At 43.3% G+C, this 19,071-nt stretch overlaps 1 protein-coding gene across 1 annotated transcript; it reads right to left on the bottom strand.

The window, feature by feature from the left end:
- Positions 1-9,501: 9,501 nt before the first annotated feature.
- Positions 9,502-18,772, bottom strand: LOC139158762 (lysozyme C, milk isozyme-like). Its single transcript, XM_070736096.1, has 5 exons — positions 18,715-18,772; positions 17,210-17,428; positions 13,873-14,034; positions 12,047-12,125; positions 9,502-9,799 (listed from the first exon to the last, which is right to left on the bottom strand). The coding sequence occupies exons 1-5, from the start codon at positions 18,758-18,760 to the stop codon at positions 9,733-9,735; spliced, it is 573 nt and encodes a 190-aa protein (XP_070592197.1). The 5' UTR covers positions 18,761-18,772; the 3' UTR covers positions 9,502-9,732.
- Positions 18,773-19,071: the final 299 nt, after the last annotated feature.

The raw sequence follows: 19,071 nt of genomic DNA, 5'->3' as shown, positions 1-19,071 counted from the left end.
CATTCCTTAGATCGTCCTGAAACTTGGCCCTTCAATGTGTGGCACCCAGGAAATACTTCGGCATGTGGGGGCAATCATTGATGCCCCCACAGCTGCCATGCAGGCCAGATAAAGGCCCCATGGTTGGGCCCTGATGGGGTGTTGATGCAATGTTTGGGGATGGACGCAGCAAATTCCGGGCGGTCCCTGGGAAAACCCCCTTTAATGCTCTAGATAGAGGTGGGACAGGCTGTGATTGAGCTATGTGCTGTCTCCTGGGACCACCTCTCCCCTCCCTCATCTGACCCAGCAATGTTCCAGGTGATTACACCGATCCCGGGAGCTGGGTGCATCAAAGACCTTGCTCGTCAGCTGGGCAGCGGCCACCGAGCCGTCCTGCTGTATGAAGTAGGGAGTCCCATGGGTCAGGGGGGAAGAAATGATCCCAGCTGCCTTCCTCCCCCCTCAAACCTTGTGTTGCCCCCGGTGATCATTGCAATCCCAGGGGCTTGGCGAGGTCGTCCTCCGCAGGGAAAAAGCAAATTCTGGTGTTAATCTCTTCTTCTCTGTGTCGGCTTCTGGAGGTGATCCGGGCAGAAAGGAAGGCCTGGGTGGCAGGCAGGCCCTAAAATTAGGGCGATAGCTCTGCCCATGTCTCCAATACCCCGGCGCAGGATTTCAAGGGCTGCTGGGCAATTTTGCACGCCCGCGCAAGACAGCCCAGCCACAAAACCCGATGTTGGGTGCTGTGCTCGTCCAGCTCCTATGCAAATGCCGGCCTGGCACTAAGGGCGCCCCTCTTCTCAAATGTAGTCCAGAAGTGGGCAGCAGAGGCAGGGCTGGGCATAAATCAGTTAGTTGCCACTTCCTTTGCAAATTCTGGGTGCTATTTTTAATCTACACGAGCCCTACATAGTCACAGGATGCCTGCCAGATTATCTGATCTCAAATAATTATTTGTCTTTTGAGTAAGATCTTACAAGATTGGTATATTTCATCTCTGATCTCATTTTGTAAGATTGTAGAAGAGCTTCTACACTTTGTTAATGGGCTCAGTTCTATGATAGATTTTGTACATTTTCTGAGAAATACAATGGATAAGTAAATAAACAAATCTATTTCAACCAATGAGGTCTGACTAATTTCAGTGTACAGCAGTTAAAATTTCCTCCCTCTTCCTCTTTTTATAAGAGTTTTTTTTCTAGATATTCTTTACATTTTCCAAATAAGAGTGGGCTATACTTATGATCTTATTTACACTTCCTTTACATGCCATCTTTTACTCTGTCCATCAATCATCTCTCTAGCAGTCTGCAAACCTGGAGACTTTGGTCAGGATTTTCTCCCCTAACTTTGAGAAAAGATTTGAGATTTTCTCCTTCTTTTGATGAAACTGGGAGTAAAAGTTAGTAATTCCATTTCATTGTCATATAATTGGAATCTAAGAAAGTTTTGTGTAAAGCACCAAGATAGAAACCAGGAAACTATCAGTCCAAATCCTGGATCATCTTGGGTAAGGTGACCAGATGTCCCACTTTTGGCAGGACAGTCCCACTTTTTCATAATTTGTCCCGCTTCCCGCAGTGTTTGAAAAATGTCCTGCTTTTTTGAAAGATCAACTGCTGCGCAGAGGTAGCCAGCGCAACAGTCGGTCTTCATCGGCGGCTCCATGGCACCTGTCAAGCGGCCCCCACCGGCCTTAACCCTCTCATGGATACGACCCAGGCAGATTTGCTGTGGGTGGAACCTCCAAGTCCAGCTGCCGGACCACTCTCTGAAGAGGCAGCCGGAACCGGCAGCCGATAGGAGAAAGCTGAAGCGGCCGGGCATTTGACAAGCCTCGGCAGCTTGGGAAGTTCCCCTTCTTCCTCTGCCTCCCGTGTCAGTCCTTCTGGCCGGTTCCTTCAGTGCAAAATGCTTAGGTGACCCAGCTGCTGAGCCCCTTCTCCTTTTCCCCCTCCTCTTCTTCCTCTGCCCTCCCCTAACTCAGCCATGGCATGTGGCATGACCTTCAAAGGGACTCTCCATTTCACCCCTTTGCTAGAGCAACATCTCTCAGCTGTGGCTAGGGGGCTTTTGCACAAGTTCATCTTGTCTACCAGTTGCAGCCCTATCTCAACCAGGAGGCACTGCGCACAGTCACTCATCACCTCTCATCTTGACTATTACAATGTGCTCTACACGGGGCTACCTTTGAAGAGTGTTCGGAGACTTCAGCTGGTGGAAAATTCAGCAGCGCGTGCAATAATGGATGTACGAAGGTACGCCCATATTACTCCATCTTTACTGGCCGCCTCCATCCTCATACCTTGCTGTCACCAGTAAGGGCCCACAGGGTCAGCTTTCTCCAGGTCCCATCTGCCAAACAATGTCAGTTGGCGGGACCTCACGGAAGAGCCTTCTCTGTGGTGGTTCTGACCCTGTAGAATCAACTGCCCCCAGAGAAGAACACTGGTCTTTTGAAAAGCCATTAAGACCCGGCTTTTCCAGCAGGCCTGGAATTAGATTGATAGTAAGTATTGCTGTTTTTATCACATTGTTGATTTTATTGTTGCATTTTTAATTGCTTTTAAAATTATTGTTGTATTCATGACTGCTGTTAGCTGCTCTGAGTACATTTTGGAATGAGTGGCATATAAATACAATCAATCAATCAATCATCTTTTTATTTTGTGTATCTTTTTGCAGACTCTTCTCTAATTCCCTATATTCTTCTTCCAAACTTTTCTAGAAGTTTCTTCTTAGTTTATTTCTTTTACCTTTATGTTTTGGTTGGCTCTGGCCCAGCTCTTGCTCCAGGGAATGTGGAGGTGGATGCAGGGGAAACTTCAACATGTCATAGGCCTGTGTTATTGCCGACAGAGTCAGTTCAGAGTTTAGTTTCCTCGGACAAAGAAGAAGGTGGGAGTGATTTGGAAGAGGGGGGCTTGGCACACAGCCCAGGCAGTCAATCTCCATTATCTTCCATTGATTCGGGTGAAGACGTCTTGGACCCACGCAAGCGTAGAATTATGCATAGAAGAGACTAAGTAAGGACATATTTCCAGAGATAAGAGAGGCCACCTGTGTTTGGGTGGGGCTCCAGTCATTAGGGCTGCTGCTATAAATAGCAGCGTGTGGGTTTGACTGTTGTGGAAGAGTAGCTGATTGCAGTTCTTTAGGAATCGTGCCTTGACTTTGTTTGTTGATTTTTCACGTCTTTGAAACAAACGCAGAGCAAAGTGTGTGGGTGTTTCACATCGTGGAAGAAGAAGGGGTGTGAAGTTTCTTCACAGCTGCTAACTAAGTACTTAAAGACTGATTAAGGGAAATTGTACAGGCTACCTGATTGTTTTGGGACGAGTGCTCTTTGCAATACAAAAAGAGTGTTCAGTTTATTTTGAATTTTGTGATAAAGAACATTGTTTTGAATTTTCAAACGTGTGTGTGTCTGAAATTTGTATCCTTGAATTTTCGGGAGGCTCCTACCAGAGAGTCCGGCAGAACACTTGTATAAGCAATAACTAGTAATAAATATGATTTAGCTGTATCCCATACAATTTGCAATGAAGTATCTCACTTTTTATTTTCTTTTTTTAAAAATTCCATTTCTTTTTCTACAAATTGCTAAAATTCCTTTTCATTTAGTATTTCTTTGTTTAAAGTTCATCTGGTTCTTCTCCTCTATCCTTTCCAAGTTATTATTATCTGGTTATGACCAGCCCAATATACCAGTATCAATATATATATATATTGTATATTTGATTGTAAATCCAAAGACATCCGTAACATGTCTATTCTTGACCACAACGTAAGTCTGGAAGAGTAAAATGTCTATTGCGTTTTTCTCGAGAATCTCTCTCTCCCTGCATCAAATATATTCAATTCCTCTACCATAATAAAAAATGATTTTGGTAATATTTTCCTTTGTCTCTTATTCTTCTTTGTATTTTTATAGCCCAAGTCAGAACAAATCATCCACCCAAATCAAAGTACATTACAATGTACTTTATAATGTCTCTCATTGGTGCATTCAACCTACATGCTTCTATCACTCATGCATTCTTGATCTTATCCCAACATGAAATTGTTAAGAAGGATACTTCAGGATACAATTTCCGGCAGCAGGAATTATAATTGTTGGTGGATCTGCAAGCTCTCTAAGCAAGTATGCTTCCTTCCTAGATTTATTTTGTAGTTTGTTCCTCATTCATTGTCTCTACGTGAACAAATCACCCACCCAAATCAAAATATATTACAATGTACCGTACTGTACTTTGTAATGGTCCCTCACTGGTGCATTCAACCTACACGCCTTCTACCACTCATGCATTCTTGATCTTATCCCACCATGAAATTGTTAAGAAAGATACTTTAGGATACCATTTCCGGCTGCACTGAGATTAATTTTGTTTCCATTCCTCAGTTCTACACATTAAAGTGAAATGCCCAGTTGGCGGTTTAAACCGCCAGCCGAAATTGCCCCCGGTGCCAGGGGACACTGTGCTCCACGGTGCTCCGAATGTCCGGTTTCAGCTTCGGGCGGTGCGCCAAGGAGGCGCGCTGCATGCTGGGCAAGGGGGGAGGTCCTAGATCGCCCTATTTAAGGGTGATGCAAGCAGGACCTCCTCCTTGCTCTGCCTGGGTCCTAAAGCGAACAGATGTCGGTCTGTTCGCCAACGTTGGAGAGCACATGGCGAGGCCTATCAGGGCCTCGCGCAGGTTGAATTGAACTGGCATGGGGTTATAGGTTTAGGCCTGGGGCAGTAGGCCTTTCTGGCCTGCTGCCTCCCATTTAGGAGTAGGTGGGTGGGGGATATTAGCGCCCCCCAACCCCCCCTGGACACATGACGAGGCCTATTGGGGCCTCGTCCAGGTTGTTTTTTTGCTGAGTCAGAGGCCCAGGGGCCTCTGACTTTTAGTTTATGACAAAGTCTGGGGGAGTAGGCCTTGCAGGCCTACTGCCTCCTGTTTAGGAGTAGGCGGGTGGGGGTTTGTAGTGACCCCCTGATCCCCCCCAGCCCACCGACCCCTCCTCTGGGGGCTTGGGTGGTGGCAAATTTTAGGGAGGAAAAAGGGAAATTTTTGGGCAGGGAGAGGTGGCAAGAGGCCTACAGGTGTTTTGCTTAACAGGGTTTTTTTGGGGGGGAGATTAAATACCCCCTCATCCCACCCTCTCCTTTTACCCTGCGCCTGCCCATAGGCAGATCGCCACTAGGCCAGGTTTTGGCCTGCTCCCATTTTAGGTCTCGTGGGTGGCCGTGGGGGTTAATTTGGGCATGGCTCCCAAAAGGAGGGCTTCCACCTTGGGGTTCCCTGGATCACACCCGCATAGGGTGCTAGCCCCTTCTGTCAGGGCCAGGGAAGTGAGGGGGGTAGCCATAGCCCCACGGGGGAGTTTTCTAGTGGGGCCCCTGGCATCAGAGCACGAACCTGGGGTGTCCACTCAGTCTTTTGCTGCTCTTCTAGATCGCCTGGACCAGATGGATGCTCATTGGGAGGCTGCCTTCAGGGCGAACCACAGGCTGGCAGCATCCAGACCTTCTGTGACCTTAGGAGCCCCACCGGGCCCCGCGGAGTTGCAGGCAACCACCACGGAAGCAAGCGGCCTGGCAGCGCAGCCCTCTGGCTCGGACCCTCTGGCCCCTGGGGCCCGACAGGATGGCAGGGATGAGTACTCCGTCAACACACCCACACTGGGTCCTGAGGGGTTAGCTACACTAGCCCCATCGGTAGTGCCTGGGGGGTTGAGTCTCCCCCCTCAGGGGACCAGCACTCCAGCGGAGTGTGCCCAAATTTGGGGCACCACCGCCCCCCCAGCTATTGCCACTACCGGGATTACACACGGAAACATGCCTCCTACTGTAGCCGGGGTTGGAAGTGTAGCTGCTCCTGCCCAGTGGTCTCCCCCAGCGGCTGGGTACCTGGGGCCTTCGGTCCCTTCCTCCAGTGTAGCCAGGAGCTCAGGGACAGGGGTACTGCCCGGAGCCACGGGAGGGCCAACGGCCGTACAGGGGCTGCCTCACCCGACAGCCACTAAGGCTGCTGCCGGGGCGGCTCTAACTGGAGTGGCCAGTTTGGCCGACCCCCTGGCGGCCGCTAAGGGGGCTATTCCCTGGGGTCTCCCATCTACCCCGTTGGGCTATCACCTGCACCCATCTATTCGGGAAAAAAATTGGCAGGGGGAGTACATTGACCTCTACACCCTGCTTAACCGGGAGGTCACCAAAAAAGAAAGGGAAGAGGAGGCTCAAACTGATCGAGCCAAAAAAATGAAGGTGACGTGATGCTTCAGCTCATGGCTTTATGCCTTCCTGATGTACGCATCCATCGCGATCCAGAAGAAACTGGGGAGGGCGGCTGCTCTAATCAAATACATCGATTTGATTGCCATGGCCCATTTCGAGGTGAAAGGGGATGTGTGGCAAAAATACAATGAGTCCTTCAGGATGAGGGTGGCTTTTGATAACTCCCTACCATGGGACAGGGAGGTGCCCGACCTATGGTTTCACGCCACCCAGAAGTCCGGCTCTGGACAAAGGACCGATAGCGGTGACCTGATGGAGGAGGTGACTGTTACCCCACGCACTGGTGCGGGACAGGGTGATCGGTCCTTCCAAATTTGTTTTGAATTCAGTGCCAAGGTTTCTTGTGCATGCCCCTCTTGCAAGTTCCGTCATGCTTGTGGTACATGCAGCGGCAAACATGCCATGCATACCTGCCCCCGCAGGAACAAACCAGCCGATGACGAAGTGGAGCCCCAGTCCGATTAGGTCTGACACGCTGGCCGGCCCTCTGGGGCGGGCGGCCGCGCATCTGCATGGCCGTCATCCTTAGAGGTTTTTTCTGCGAACAAGGACTGGGTCCCCCTTCCCCTCCCTCCCCCCTTATAGGGCCTGAGCGCCCCAGCCTGGGGTGACTCAGGCCGAACCAGGAAGACTTGCATATGGCAAACATTCCTGAAAGTTAGAGGGAGCTTTCCCCTTAATGCAAGATTTGCTTTTCCAAGCAGACTTGCAATTCCCCGAGATGTCCTCTATGCCTTGGGCCAAGCACTTAAGGCCAATAGTCAGGGATAGGTTTTCCCTCCCTGCGGTTGGGGACTTCCACCCCATTTAGATAGTTTTCCTGACCCCCCCCCCAGCAGCAAGCTGGGATTGTCAGCCATGACGGGTGGAATAGCTCTGACCATCCGTTGTCGGATTGGCGCCGCCTGGTGGCAGCACCCACTGTTCCACTCCTGTATGTGGTCGTGGGCAGTCACTGTCTTTCTGGTCATGCTGGCCCCCCCTTCTAACAGGGCCCCAGTTCACCGGCAGGTTAATTTGTTTTTGTTTCCTGGCCGTCTGCCTTGGAAGCGGTGGCGGGGCCACATCTGTCTCCAGACGGCGATACGCTGTATGTCGGCCCTCGGAGTGCCTGCCTAGGCTGATGGACCGTCCATGACCGCTGGGCCAGGGACCATCTTGCTGCTAGGCCATTAGGCCTATGTGTGAAGGTGTCCTCCCGTGTTTTGGTCGTTGCCGTTCCGGGCGAGCCCCAACCATGGTTTCCACCCTGGGCGCAGTGAACCTGGTATCCTGTGGGGTCTGGCAGTGTGCTTCCTGGCCCATGATGACCTCGGGGCCATCGCTGTGTTTTCAGATGCGTCCACCAGACTGTGGCAGTTAGTGTAGCCAGGGCCGACTGGCCAGGTTGGATAATCTGGACAGGGCTGATGGGCAAGGGGTTAAAGGGTTGCTAGTTAACATCCTCTACTAAAGTTTTGATGCCCCGGCTCTACCGGGCCAACGGCATTCACCTCTCAGAGGGGGAATGCCATTGCTCTTCGGACCTGCAGAGGTGCCTCAGGAATTTGTAGAGGAGGTTGGGGGGAGTCAGGAGGCCAAGATTGAGATCTGACCTCCCTCTATGGCAGGTTTGGGGTGGAAATGGGCTGTAGAAGTGACTGTGCATGCTCCTTCGGGCATCTTTGAAAAGGATGATGGACCGCCTCTCTCCAGGAACTATAGTTTTTTATAACTTCGGGGATTGGAGAGAGGATGCCCATGGGACTCACCGGATCCAATTTCCCTTGGGGATTGGAGGGTGACCTCCTCCCACATGCCAAGGGGCGTGGCTTGGAACCAGGTGAAGGTGGCTACCTTCACCTGGTTCAGCAAGGAGTTTTTGCCCAATGTTGCCCAGGAAGGTTTTGGCAGGAATTTCCGCCCCGTTCGTTTTTTGGCCTCTGCAGGTCCCTTGTTTATAGTTGATTTGAATATTTAAATTTACGTATTTAAAGTTACGTTATTTAAATTTATGCTAATTTAATAAAGTGACCCGATATTTAACCCATACACTGTGTCAGCGTCTTTACTCCGCTTCTGGGGCAATAGAAACACTCTGATATACAAAGCTTTCTGCTTATTTCAATCAATGTATGATTTTTTTCAACAGACTACATGCTGCACACTAACTTTCTATCAGATAAACTATATCCAAACTGAATCCTCCTTATTTATTTATCTATCTATTTATTTATTTATTTATTTATTTATTTATCTATTTATTTATTTTGTCCAATACATAATACGCATTGAAGAGAATAGATATGTAATAATAAATAAAGAAAAGGATAGAAGAAAAGATATAAAAATATAGGAGAACATATATGAAAGGAAGAAAAGATAAATGAGATAAGGAGAGACAATTGGACAGGGGACGGAAGGCACACTGGTGCACTTATGCACGCCCCTTAGGAACCTGGAGAGGTCAATCGTGGATAGTCTAAGGGAAAAATGTTGGGGGTTAGGGGTTGACACTACTGAGTCAGGTAATGAGTTCCACGCTTATATTGGATCCTTCAAATACAGAATAGCTTGCCCCTCAATTCTCACTAGAATCTGGTGTTGCAAATCCCATTGAATGAGATCTCAAAAAGATTGTGGATTCTTTCTGGGGATGGAACTATTATAAGCTGCGAGATTTTGCAGGCTGACCCTGCTTAACATTCCCCAAGTTAGCCAGGAGCTAACATTAGCTTTTTCTGCCATCCGCTTCTTGAGGTTTTGTGTGTATGTTTACTTGAACAAAGTTTCCAGCAGTCTTCTCAACTTTTTGCATTTGCAGGTATCAAAGTTTGGCCATAATTTGTTGCACATACTTGAACTGAGGATACACAGAGTAAACTAGATTTAACAGACTGGCATGTCTAGATTATGAGAAGAGATGTGAAAAGACTTTGGAACAGCAAAATTCATAATAGTTTGATCTGTGTCATTAACCTGCTGGCATTGCTGACTTATTTGGATGCTCTGGTAATTGGCAGGTAAACTAATGGGATTTAAATAGCCACCAAATTCTAAATTCAGACCTCATTTTTTTCCTACAGCAAAAGTCAAATTTTAACAAAACTGAAGGTTGACCATAGAATTTGTCTGGCCTTGGATGCCAATCTGCCATTTGCAAATCTGCTCTTCCATAAGAATAATTGGTAGCCAGTTCTATTATGCTGGAATAATGAAGGATGAAAGGAAACAAAGGCATGATATAGAGAAGGGCTTAATGCACAATACTCATTTTATTGAAGTATGTTTTAAAGATTTTAAAAAGTGAGGTCTGTCCCTCTTTTCCACCCAGAAACCATTTAAAAATCATTGGTTGTGTGCAAAGATACTCATTCTTCCCAATGTGTGGAGTGCAAGAATAGAATCAAACTGCTCAATGTGGTTATATAGGGAATAAAATCATTTTCATCAAAGCAGGAGGAAGACAAATGCAGGATAATCAAACTCAGAGCCGGCAGCCACTGGTCCATTTTGACAGATTTGTTCCTTTGCACTTGTTCCTCCAGGCAACCCTTAAGAGAGCAATAAGTATAAAAATTAGCATAGTGCACTTGAAGAGATTCAGGAAACTTTTGGGTGAACTAGTGCAACTATCATTCATTCATCTTTCCTGTTCATTGACTGATAAAGTTCTCTCCTTAGTTCTTTAAATGAATCTCCTTTCCTCCAGATTAAATAATCATTTTAGCTAAAATTGTCCTGATTTTCTTTCTACTTCTCACAATAAAGCTTACATGCCACTAATGCCCAATAGATACTTTGGATGCTCTTCAGAACAATACCCAGAATACTTTTTAAATTATTTACCACAAAGCATTTTTATTCTTTGCATCTAGAACCTCAGCTGAAAAAATGTTCCATCTAATGATCTGCTGCCGCCTCCCCCTTTACTATTCATTCTATGATTGGAGGCTTCAGGAATGATCTCTCCCTGCTTCTCCCACTACTAGGTTCTTTACCTACCAGATCTCTGATCCCATGGAGCTGGTCCATGGAATTAGAATCCTTGGCTTCAAAAGGGTCTCTGACTAATTGGACTGCAATCTGCTAGATTTTTTTAAACTGCTGACAAGCACAGAAGTGCTGGCTGAAGCATAGACATCAGAGAGATATTGTTAATGGCGAGTATTCTGAGCAGAGACAGGTTACAAGTGGTGTGCCACAAGGGTCTGTTCTGGGTCCTATTCGTTTTAATATGTTTGTGCGTGACATAGGGGAAGGTTTGGTAGGGAAGGTTTGCCTATTTGCCGATGACTCTAAAGTGTGCAATAGGGTTGATATTCCTGGAGGCATCTGTAATATGGTAAATGATTTAGCTTTACTAGATAAATGGTCAAAGCAATGGAAACTGCAGTTTAATGTTCCCAAATGTAAAATAATGCACTTGGGGAAAAGGAATCCTCAATCTGAATATTGTATTGGCAGTTCTGTGTTAGCAAAAACTTCAGAAGAAAATGATTTAGGGGTAGTGATTTCCGACAGTCTCAAAATGGGTGAACAGTGCAGTCAGGTGGTAGGGAAAGCAAGTAGGATGCTTGGCTGCATAGCTAGAGGTATAACAAGCAGGAAGAGGGAGATTATGATCCCGCTATATAGAGTGCTGGTGAGACCACATTTGGAATACTGTGTTCAGTTCTGGAGACCTCACCTACAAAAAGATATTGACAAAATTGAACAGGTCCAAAGACTGGCTACAAAAATGGTGGAAGGTCTTAAGCATAAAACATATCAGGAAAGACTTAATGAACTCAATCTGTATAGTCTGGAGGACAGAAGGAAAAGGGGGGGACATGATCGAAACATTTAAATATGTTAAAGGGTTAAATAAGGTCCAGGAGGGAAGTGTTTTTAATAGGAAAGTGAACACAAGAACAAGGGGACACAATCTGAAGTTAGTTGGGGGAAAGATCAAAAGCAACATGAGAAAATATTATTTTACTGAAAGAGTAGTAGATCCTTGGAACAAACTTCCAGCAGACGTGGTTGATAAATCCACAGTAACTGAATTTAAACATGCCTGGGATAAACATATATCCATCCTAAGATAAAATACAGAAAATAGTATAAGGGCAGACTAGATGGACCATGAGGTCTTTTTCTGCCGTCAGACTTTTATGTTTCTATGTTTCTATGAAGTGGATAATTGATGTCAAATGTTTGGGAAGGAGTTATCTAGCTATAACAGCATTAACAGCACCATCTGAAATTGTGTCTCAGGCATCGGTGGGCTACTAGCCGGAACGCTAAATTGCAATCTCCGCCATGGCTTGTCAGTGCTTGTGGGGCCAGCGCAATTTTGCTTCTGCACCTGTGGAGGTTGCAAAATCGTGCATGGAGCTGCAGGTGCGCCCATGTTTTGGTGAGGTTTTTTGCTTCCGTGCATGCCAAAACACAGGTGCACCTGCGGCTCTGTGCTTGATTTTGCTATCTCCACGGGTGCAGAAGCAGAATCGTGCTGGCCTGGCAAGCACTTACGAGCCGTGGCGGCAAGCGCAATTAGTGTTCCGGCTCATAGCCCACCACTGGTCTCAGGCTACTTTTTAACCAGGATTCAAAAATACTGCTTACACCCATATTTTAAAGCAACCAGAATGCAAGCAGAGCAATAAAAATACAGTACGTTCTGTAATGTTCAGGAAGTATATTTCACTACTTATGCTCAAATGTTTTACAATAGTCCAAAGAAAGTAATTAATGACTATAAGCTCAGTTGCTACCCAATATTACAACTAGAAGATATTAATGAGAGATTGGCTTACCAGGCATTCATCTTATTGGGATCCTTCACAATTCTCTTAGCACAAACAATATCATCTGTGATGTCATCATTTTTGAAAGCTGCCAGAAGAGGCAAATTAGAATTTATCTAACTTCAAAGGTATTTTCAAAGACTTCCATAAACTTATTATTTAAAGCAGATTTTTAGCACAAAAGGAAATTTTTAACCATCATTAGTTATATACCCTGTATAATGCATTTATATCATTTGCATTATAAACTTCTATTTACACAGCCGACCATGAAATAGCTTTCCTCTTTCTCTGAGTAATAAGTCTGAAAAGTATAGAGTAGTGGTAGTTTGTTTTTGCTCTGGACTAAATATGCTGGATATGAAGGCATCCCAACAGCATTATTGCATTCTTGGAAAGGAGGCAGAGAGGAAATCTCTCAACAAAGTCCTAAGTTTGTTTGTCCACAATGCAAGGAAACAGGACACAAGAAAAAATGGTGCAAATAAATCGATATAAAGAAGCAAAATAGCCATAAACACACAAAAAGAGTACATACAAATGGGTACAGTAGGACAGGGACAGTCGGCGTGCTAGTGCACTTATGCAGGCCCCCCCAAAGTAGAATTTTTAACCATCATTAGTTATATATCACCTACAATATATCCATATCATTAGCAGTATAAGCTTCTATTTACACAGCTGGTGTACATCATAATATACATTTTCTCCTGTTTTGATCATGTAGACTAATAAGTCTGAAAAGTGTAGAGTGCTAATAGTTTGTTTCTGCTCTGGACTGAATATGCTGGATATCCTGACAGCATTATTGCATTCTTGGAAAGGAGGCAGAGAGGAAATCTCTCACTGAACTCCTACGTTTTGACAAAAGGCAGAAAAAACACACAAGGATTGGGTTCTTTAACTGGGTGGGTTTCTGGAGCTGAAATTACTGTCCTTAACTGGCTCCTCTGGCAACATATTGACTAATTACTGTGAAGATGTGGCTCTATTCATGTGTCTCTCTTACGAAGCAACACTATTCATTGCACAACATGGAGATCCAGCTCATGTGCAGAAACAAAAGCAAGCAAGCCCCCCCCTCCAAACCAAGATGATGGCACATGCACAATGCCAAAATCTCACCTTCTGCTCATGCGCAGAGGCAAAACCAGCAAAAAAAAAAATCCCCACCCCAAAAATGCAAAAAAACATGGCAGCATCCATGGAACAGCACCACCAGAACCGGCTCCATGACATCGCCACTGTTTTACTACCAGTTCTATAGAACCCACATCTGATCTGGTCTCAGCTTTGAAATGAAAGCTGGTTGAGTGACTTTGGCCCAGTCACTTCCTCTCAGCCCAATTCACTTCACAGAGTTGAGTTATTTTAAGAAAAATAGGAAGAAGAAGGAATATTAGGTATGTGTGCAACTTTGAATTGTTTATAAAAATAACAAAAATGAAGAAATCTTTAAAGAGCACTGAAGAGAGTGTGAGATAGTTAATGTGAATGGGACTTCACCACCTATGAGCCTTTAAATAATACTGTGTTGTACGTTCTGAGGACAGAAATTGAGATATATCTGTGTGAAGGAATTTATAGTTGTGACAAATTGGGTAGCAGGACATTAAATAGAAGAAGGATAAGAGGCCAACAGAAAGTAGGGTGGCTAGATATTATCACTGTTAATCCAAGCAGGAACTCAAAACAAGTTTGATAGACAGTGTTGGTGAGTCAGTATCAATCCTTTCCATCCCAAAAACTACAAGGAGTAGGGGCATATTATCTCATTGTGTTGTAGAACATAATAATAACATAATTTTGGAAGTCTGTCAGACTAAGTGTCTTACCACTGCAATTCTTCTTGCAGCCATTAGATGTACGCCCACTGTAATTGTTGCACCACCAACGGCTGTTTATCTGGAAAATCCCATAGTCGTAACTGCCATCCGGGTTTCGTGGCCCCACAACTCGGCTGTTGTATCTGCTCTCATAATAAGCCATACATATCCCTGGAAGAAAGCAAATGGGGAGTAGACTATAAAAGAGCTGTGCTGTAAATGAAGAAGCTATCCTGATATTTTTTTAAAAAATAGAGCATTTATCACTCAATAATTAACTATCTTCTCATTCTTCCCTCAACCAAGGAAGGACCCAAAAATTCCAATACATTTTTGGAAATCTTCAGGGAATTTTCCTTTCTTCTCTTTTTCTAATTTGAGCTTTTCAGGGAGGAAGTAGTTTTTCATTGTGCATCTTTTGGTAATCTGCACATGTAGAAAATCTTCTATGATTTCAATTGTTTACTAAATTTAAATTATTAGGTGGAATTTGAAAGATCTTACCTTTGAGAGGGTGTTTATCCTAGTAGTGATAATCCCTTATTCTTAACCCTGCTGTTCTGTTCAAGAAAACACCCTGATATTATGTTCCCGGGTCACCCTGACCTGGACCGAAAACTCTTCATTTGAAGTGCTTATATTTGGTCTTTTTGAAAGCTTTTTTCACTTGGAAACAAGTTTGAACATTTCTGCACACATTGAAATGAAAATTGAAATGAAAAAAATGAATGCTTATTGGTTTATTTTGCTGATAAAATGTGTACACCCCCGTTTTTGTGAATTTATTTTCAATGTATGCATAGTTTTGCTTGCAAAATGCATTCTATTTTACTAAACCTGGTGTAGGATTGGTAGCTTGAACATTTCTGAACATAATGATATGAAAATTGAAGTGGAAAAATTGATGCATATTGGTTTATTTTGCTGATGAAATGCGCCCCCCCCTGTTTTTGTGAAATATTTTTCAATTTATGGATAGGTTTGCTTGCAAAATGCGTTCTATTTTACTAAAGTTGGTGTGGGATTGGTAGCTTGAACATTTCTGAACATAATGATATGAAAATTGAACTGGAAAAATTGATGCATATTTGTTTATTTTGCACATAAAAGTCTCCCCCCCGTGTTCAATTATTTCAATTTATATAAAACTTATGCTGTTAATTCCAAGCTTACATACTTGTTTCTAGTAAAATGGATTTCTTTCATAAAATTAGTTGTCTGGCTACAATGTGCTTGCTTTTCAAAAGGATATTCCAAATATTTCTAGCCAAATATATATAAAAAGTGAAAATAATGGCACACAGCAAGGGCGAGGGGTGGTGGTGGCACTTTTGTGGCAAAAATAAACAAATAAGAATCATTTTTTTCAGTTCATTTCTATTTTTCTTATGTTCAGGATTTTTCAATTTAGTATATCAAAACTTTTGGGAGAAAATTCCTTAGCGATTTGTAGCCTAAAAAAATATAAATTGACACGAAATTCAGAAAAAATGGGGGAGGGGCTTTTTGATCAAAATAAAAATATAAGCCTCAATGTTTTCAGTTCAATTTTCATATCATTATGTTCATAAATGTTCCAACTAGTTTCCCAGGGGAAAAAGTTTTCAAAAAGACCAAATTCAAGTACCTAAAAAAATTATTTTTGGTCCGGTCGTATACGACCGGACCAGAAACAGACTCGACGTGATTTTTTTTTTTTGCCCAGAAAAAAATTAGCCCCCACCCCAAAAATATTGTTTTGATGATCAGCAATGTTAAATTGAGTAAATGAATGCATAAGATATTAAAAATATTTCGGATTTGGAGCCTAAAAAAATATAAAGTGAAAATGTTTGCAAGCAGCCAAGGGGGGGGGGGGGAGAGGGCTCATTTCTGATTTTAAAAAACCAATAAGAATCATTTCTTTCAGTTCATTTATATTTTTCTTATATTCAGAAATGTTCAAAGTACCAATCCCACACCAACGTTAGGAAAATTGAACACATTTTGCAAGCTAAACTATCTATAAATTGAATTTTTTTTTCACAAAAATGGGGGGGGGGGTTGCTGCCTTTTATAATCAAAATAAAGCAATATGCATAATTGTTTTCAGTTCAATTTTCATATCATTGTGTGCAGAAATGTTCAGACTACTTTTCAAGTAAAAAAAGTTTTCAAATTGACCAAACATAAGCACAGCACTTCAAATGAAGAGTTTTCGGTCTGGGTCAGGGTGACCCGGGAACAGAACAAGTGTGACTTTTTCTTTTTCAGCAAGAAAGAAACCCCCCACCCCCCAAAATAAATTTTCATAGAGAGAACCCCTGAAATGATGAAAAGTCATGACATTTCAAGTTTCAGATATGCAGGGAAAATTTTTTACAGGGTCTCAAACTTTGATTTCGAGTCTCACAGACCCGAACAGAACTGCAGGGAGAGTGAATAAAATATTGTCTAAGCCATAATTGTAAAAAACCCACCCCACACAAGATGGGGTTGGACAAGAGTCCAAGATGGTATAACCTGTTCTGCAATTGTCCCAATCAGGCAAAAAACTGGATATCTACCACCTATATAAAAAAATAAGGGTGTTAGTCTAGGGAGAAGCATGAGCTTCCCTTAGTAAATTTGGAATGGGAAGAAAGCATATTCCAGTATTCTCATTCTAGAACAGTGATGGCGAACTTTCTTTCCATCAGGTGCCGAAAGAGCGTGGGTGTGAGCTATTGCACGTGTGCAAGTGCCTACACCCATAATTCTATGCCTGGAGATGGTTAAAAACAGCTTCCCCCACCCCCCCTGATGTCCTATGGAGGCAGGAAATGGCCTGTTTCTAAACTTTTGGTGGACCCAGCACAGTTCCAGTAGCAAAATTTGGAGCTCCACCCCAGAGCACCCAATTTGCACTGAAAGATGTTGAAACAAAATGCATAAGCCACACCCAGAGTGTAGTAGTAAAAATTTTGGTAGCCCTTCACTTGCTCAGCAGGATCATCTTTTGCCTTCCCCAGACTCCAAAGGCTTCCCTGGAGCTGTGGGAGGGTAAGAACACCCTCCCCACCCCCCTGGAAGCTCTCTGGAAGCCAAAAACGCCCTCCCAGAGCCTCTGCACAAGCAAAAAATCAGCTGGCCGTCACACTCATGCACACTGGAGCTGAGCTAGGGCAGTAGTCTGTGTGCCAGCAAGTATGGCTCCGCGTGCCATCTGTGACACTCGTGCCATAGGTTCGCCATCACTGCTCTAGAACATTCAAAAGATTCATTGGGAAGGTTGGTTAAACTAAGCCTTGAAAGATCCGCCCCATTTTGGATCACCCTTGCAAATCTAGAACTTGCTACGGTGGAGAAAAAAGGAGAGTGAACTCACAGTTGCCCAATGAGTAGCCATGAAATCCATCCATGCCATGTCGTTTCAGGATTGAAGCCAGTTCACATTTGGTGTATATTTTGGCTTCATTGGCTGCAATGAAGAGGAAGAGGAGGGTGAGCCCTAAGGCCTTCATTGCTGCAGCTCCTGGAGGACAATGTCTGACTTTCTCAGGGAAACGATAGGATTTTATAGTCACAGCTTGAGAAACTGGCACCTCTGGAGAGATGGTAAACAATAATTAAACAATAGCAATAATTCCCTTACCTGATAAGCAGGAAGTGCTTATGACAAATATCAAATATCAAGGAGAAATAATAATTATCACTTTCAAATTTATCAGAAGCCAAAAACAACAAATAGTGGACAGCATTTTCAGCCGCTTGACTGATGTTGCATCAATGAACAAGTGCTAGTTTCAACTGTGTGGTTGAAGCCACAAGTTTTTTTTTAATGTGCCTCACATTTGATGTATGTGAAAAAGGAACAGGGCTTTTATTGTGTGATGAATGCCACTTCCTTGACTTTTCAGACCTGCACCCCTTAGACATTCCTCTCTCTCTAGGTGACTCATATCTAATTGAGGTTTCTGTTTGTTTGTGTTAATATAACTATGGTTTCGGTGTATAAATTTTTTTGTCTAATGAAGTTTGTGGAGTAATGCAACATATTGAAATAACCCAGTGAACTCTATTTTATTTCTTGAATTTATTCCTGTTTTTATGCTGTCTTTTCACATGTATCATAAAGTCATCATCAATTCTGAACTAATGTGTCCTCTAATTTTCCAAAATTTCAAGATTATCTACAACAAACTCTTTTACAAAAGGAGGTGAAGAGGGAAGAGGAAGGAATTTTAATTTTTGTACACTGGCAGAAAATTGAGTTGAAGTCTCAGACTTGACATGGAGTTGTTTATCTGTTTATAACTTCCATTCTTCTAAAAGCAATTTTAAAAAAATGGTAATAAATTAAAACCATGTTTTATAAGAGGTGCAAAATAAATAAACATTCATAATAATGACTCAAAGTCACTGGCAAGATGCTCAAGAAGTCAAGATTTTTCAAAAGAGAGCAGAATTGAGGTTGTGTGGATCTCAAGAAAGCCAGTTTCCTAGCAGTAGCCAGCACTGTTATCTCTTAACCAATTTCACTGAGAGAGCTGCCAACATGGACTGAAAAGCATGATTCTGCCTGTGTAAATCCTTTCTCTATATACAAGTGTTTTGCTTTGAAATATCTGTGCGCGATTCTCCCTTTGTTCTGCCTCTTAGGCCCAAAGTGTAACACTTGCACTCCACACACTCTGAACTATGAGCTTCTTTGCACAGAAATGATGATTTTTAAATGGTTTCTGGGTGGAAAAGAGGGAAAATCCTTGCTTTTTAAAATCTTTGAAAATTGCTTCAATAAAACAAGTTTTATGCATTATGGCCTGCCCTGATTCATGGTTTACTTCTTTCATTTTCATTTTTTTATTATTCCTATATAATAGATCTACTTACCAATCATTTTTATGGAAGAGCAGACCTGTGCAACGAAATGCATCATTGATTCTACTGTTTCAAGATCTGGATCTCATCTTCTCACAAAGTCTAGATATGCTTTAAATCTAGTCTATTTTGTGCATCATCAGTTCCAGGATGTAATCAACAAGTCATTGCCCATCTGTGATACCTGCATATGGAGATACTTGGAAAATACGAAACAAGATTCAACCTGTAAAGTCTGCCAGTCTGTAAAAATTTCAACTAGAAAGAATGCATATTACTTTTTGAGATTTCATTCAATGAGATTTGCAGTACTGCATTCTAGTGAGAATTGAATGCCAGGCTAATCTGTATTTCAAGGACCCAGGAGGA

This window comes from Erythrolamprus reginae, chromosome 2 (genome assembly GCF_031021105.1).
Source record: "Erythrolamprus reginae isolate rEryReg1 chromosome 2, rEryReg1.hap1, whole genome shotgun sequence".
NCBI lineage: Eukaryota > Metazoa > Chordata > Lepidosauria > Squamata > Dipsadidae > Erythrolamprus > Erythrolamprus reginae.
This window is presented reverse-complemented; position numbering and strand designations above follow the sequence as displayed.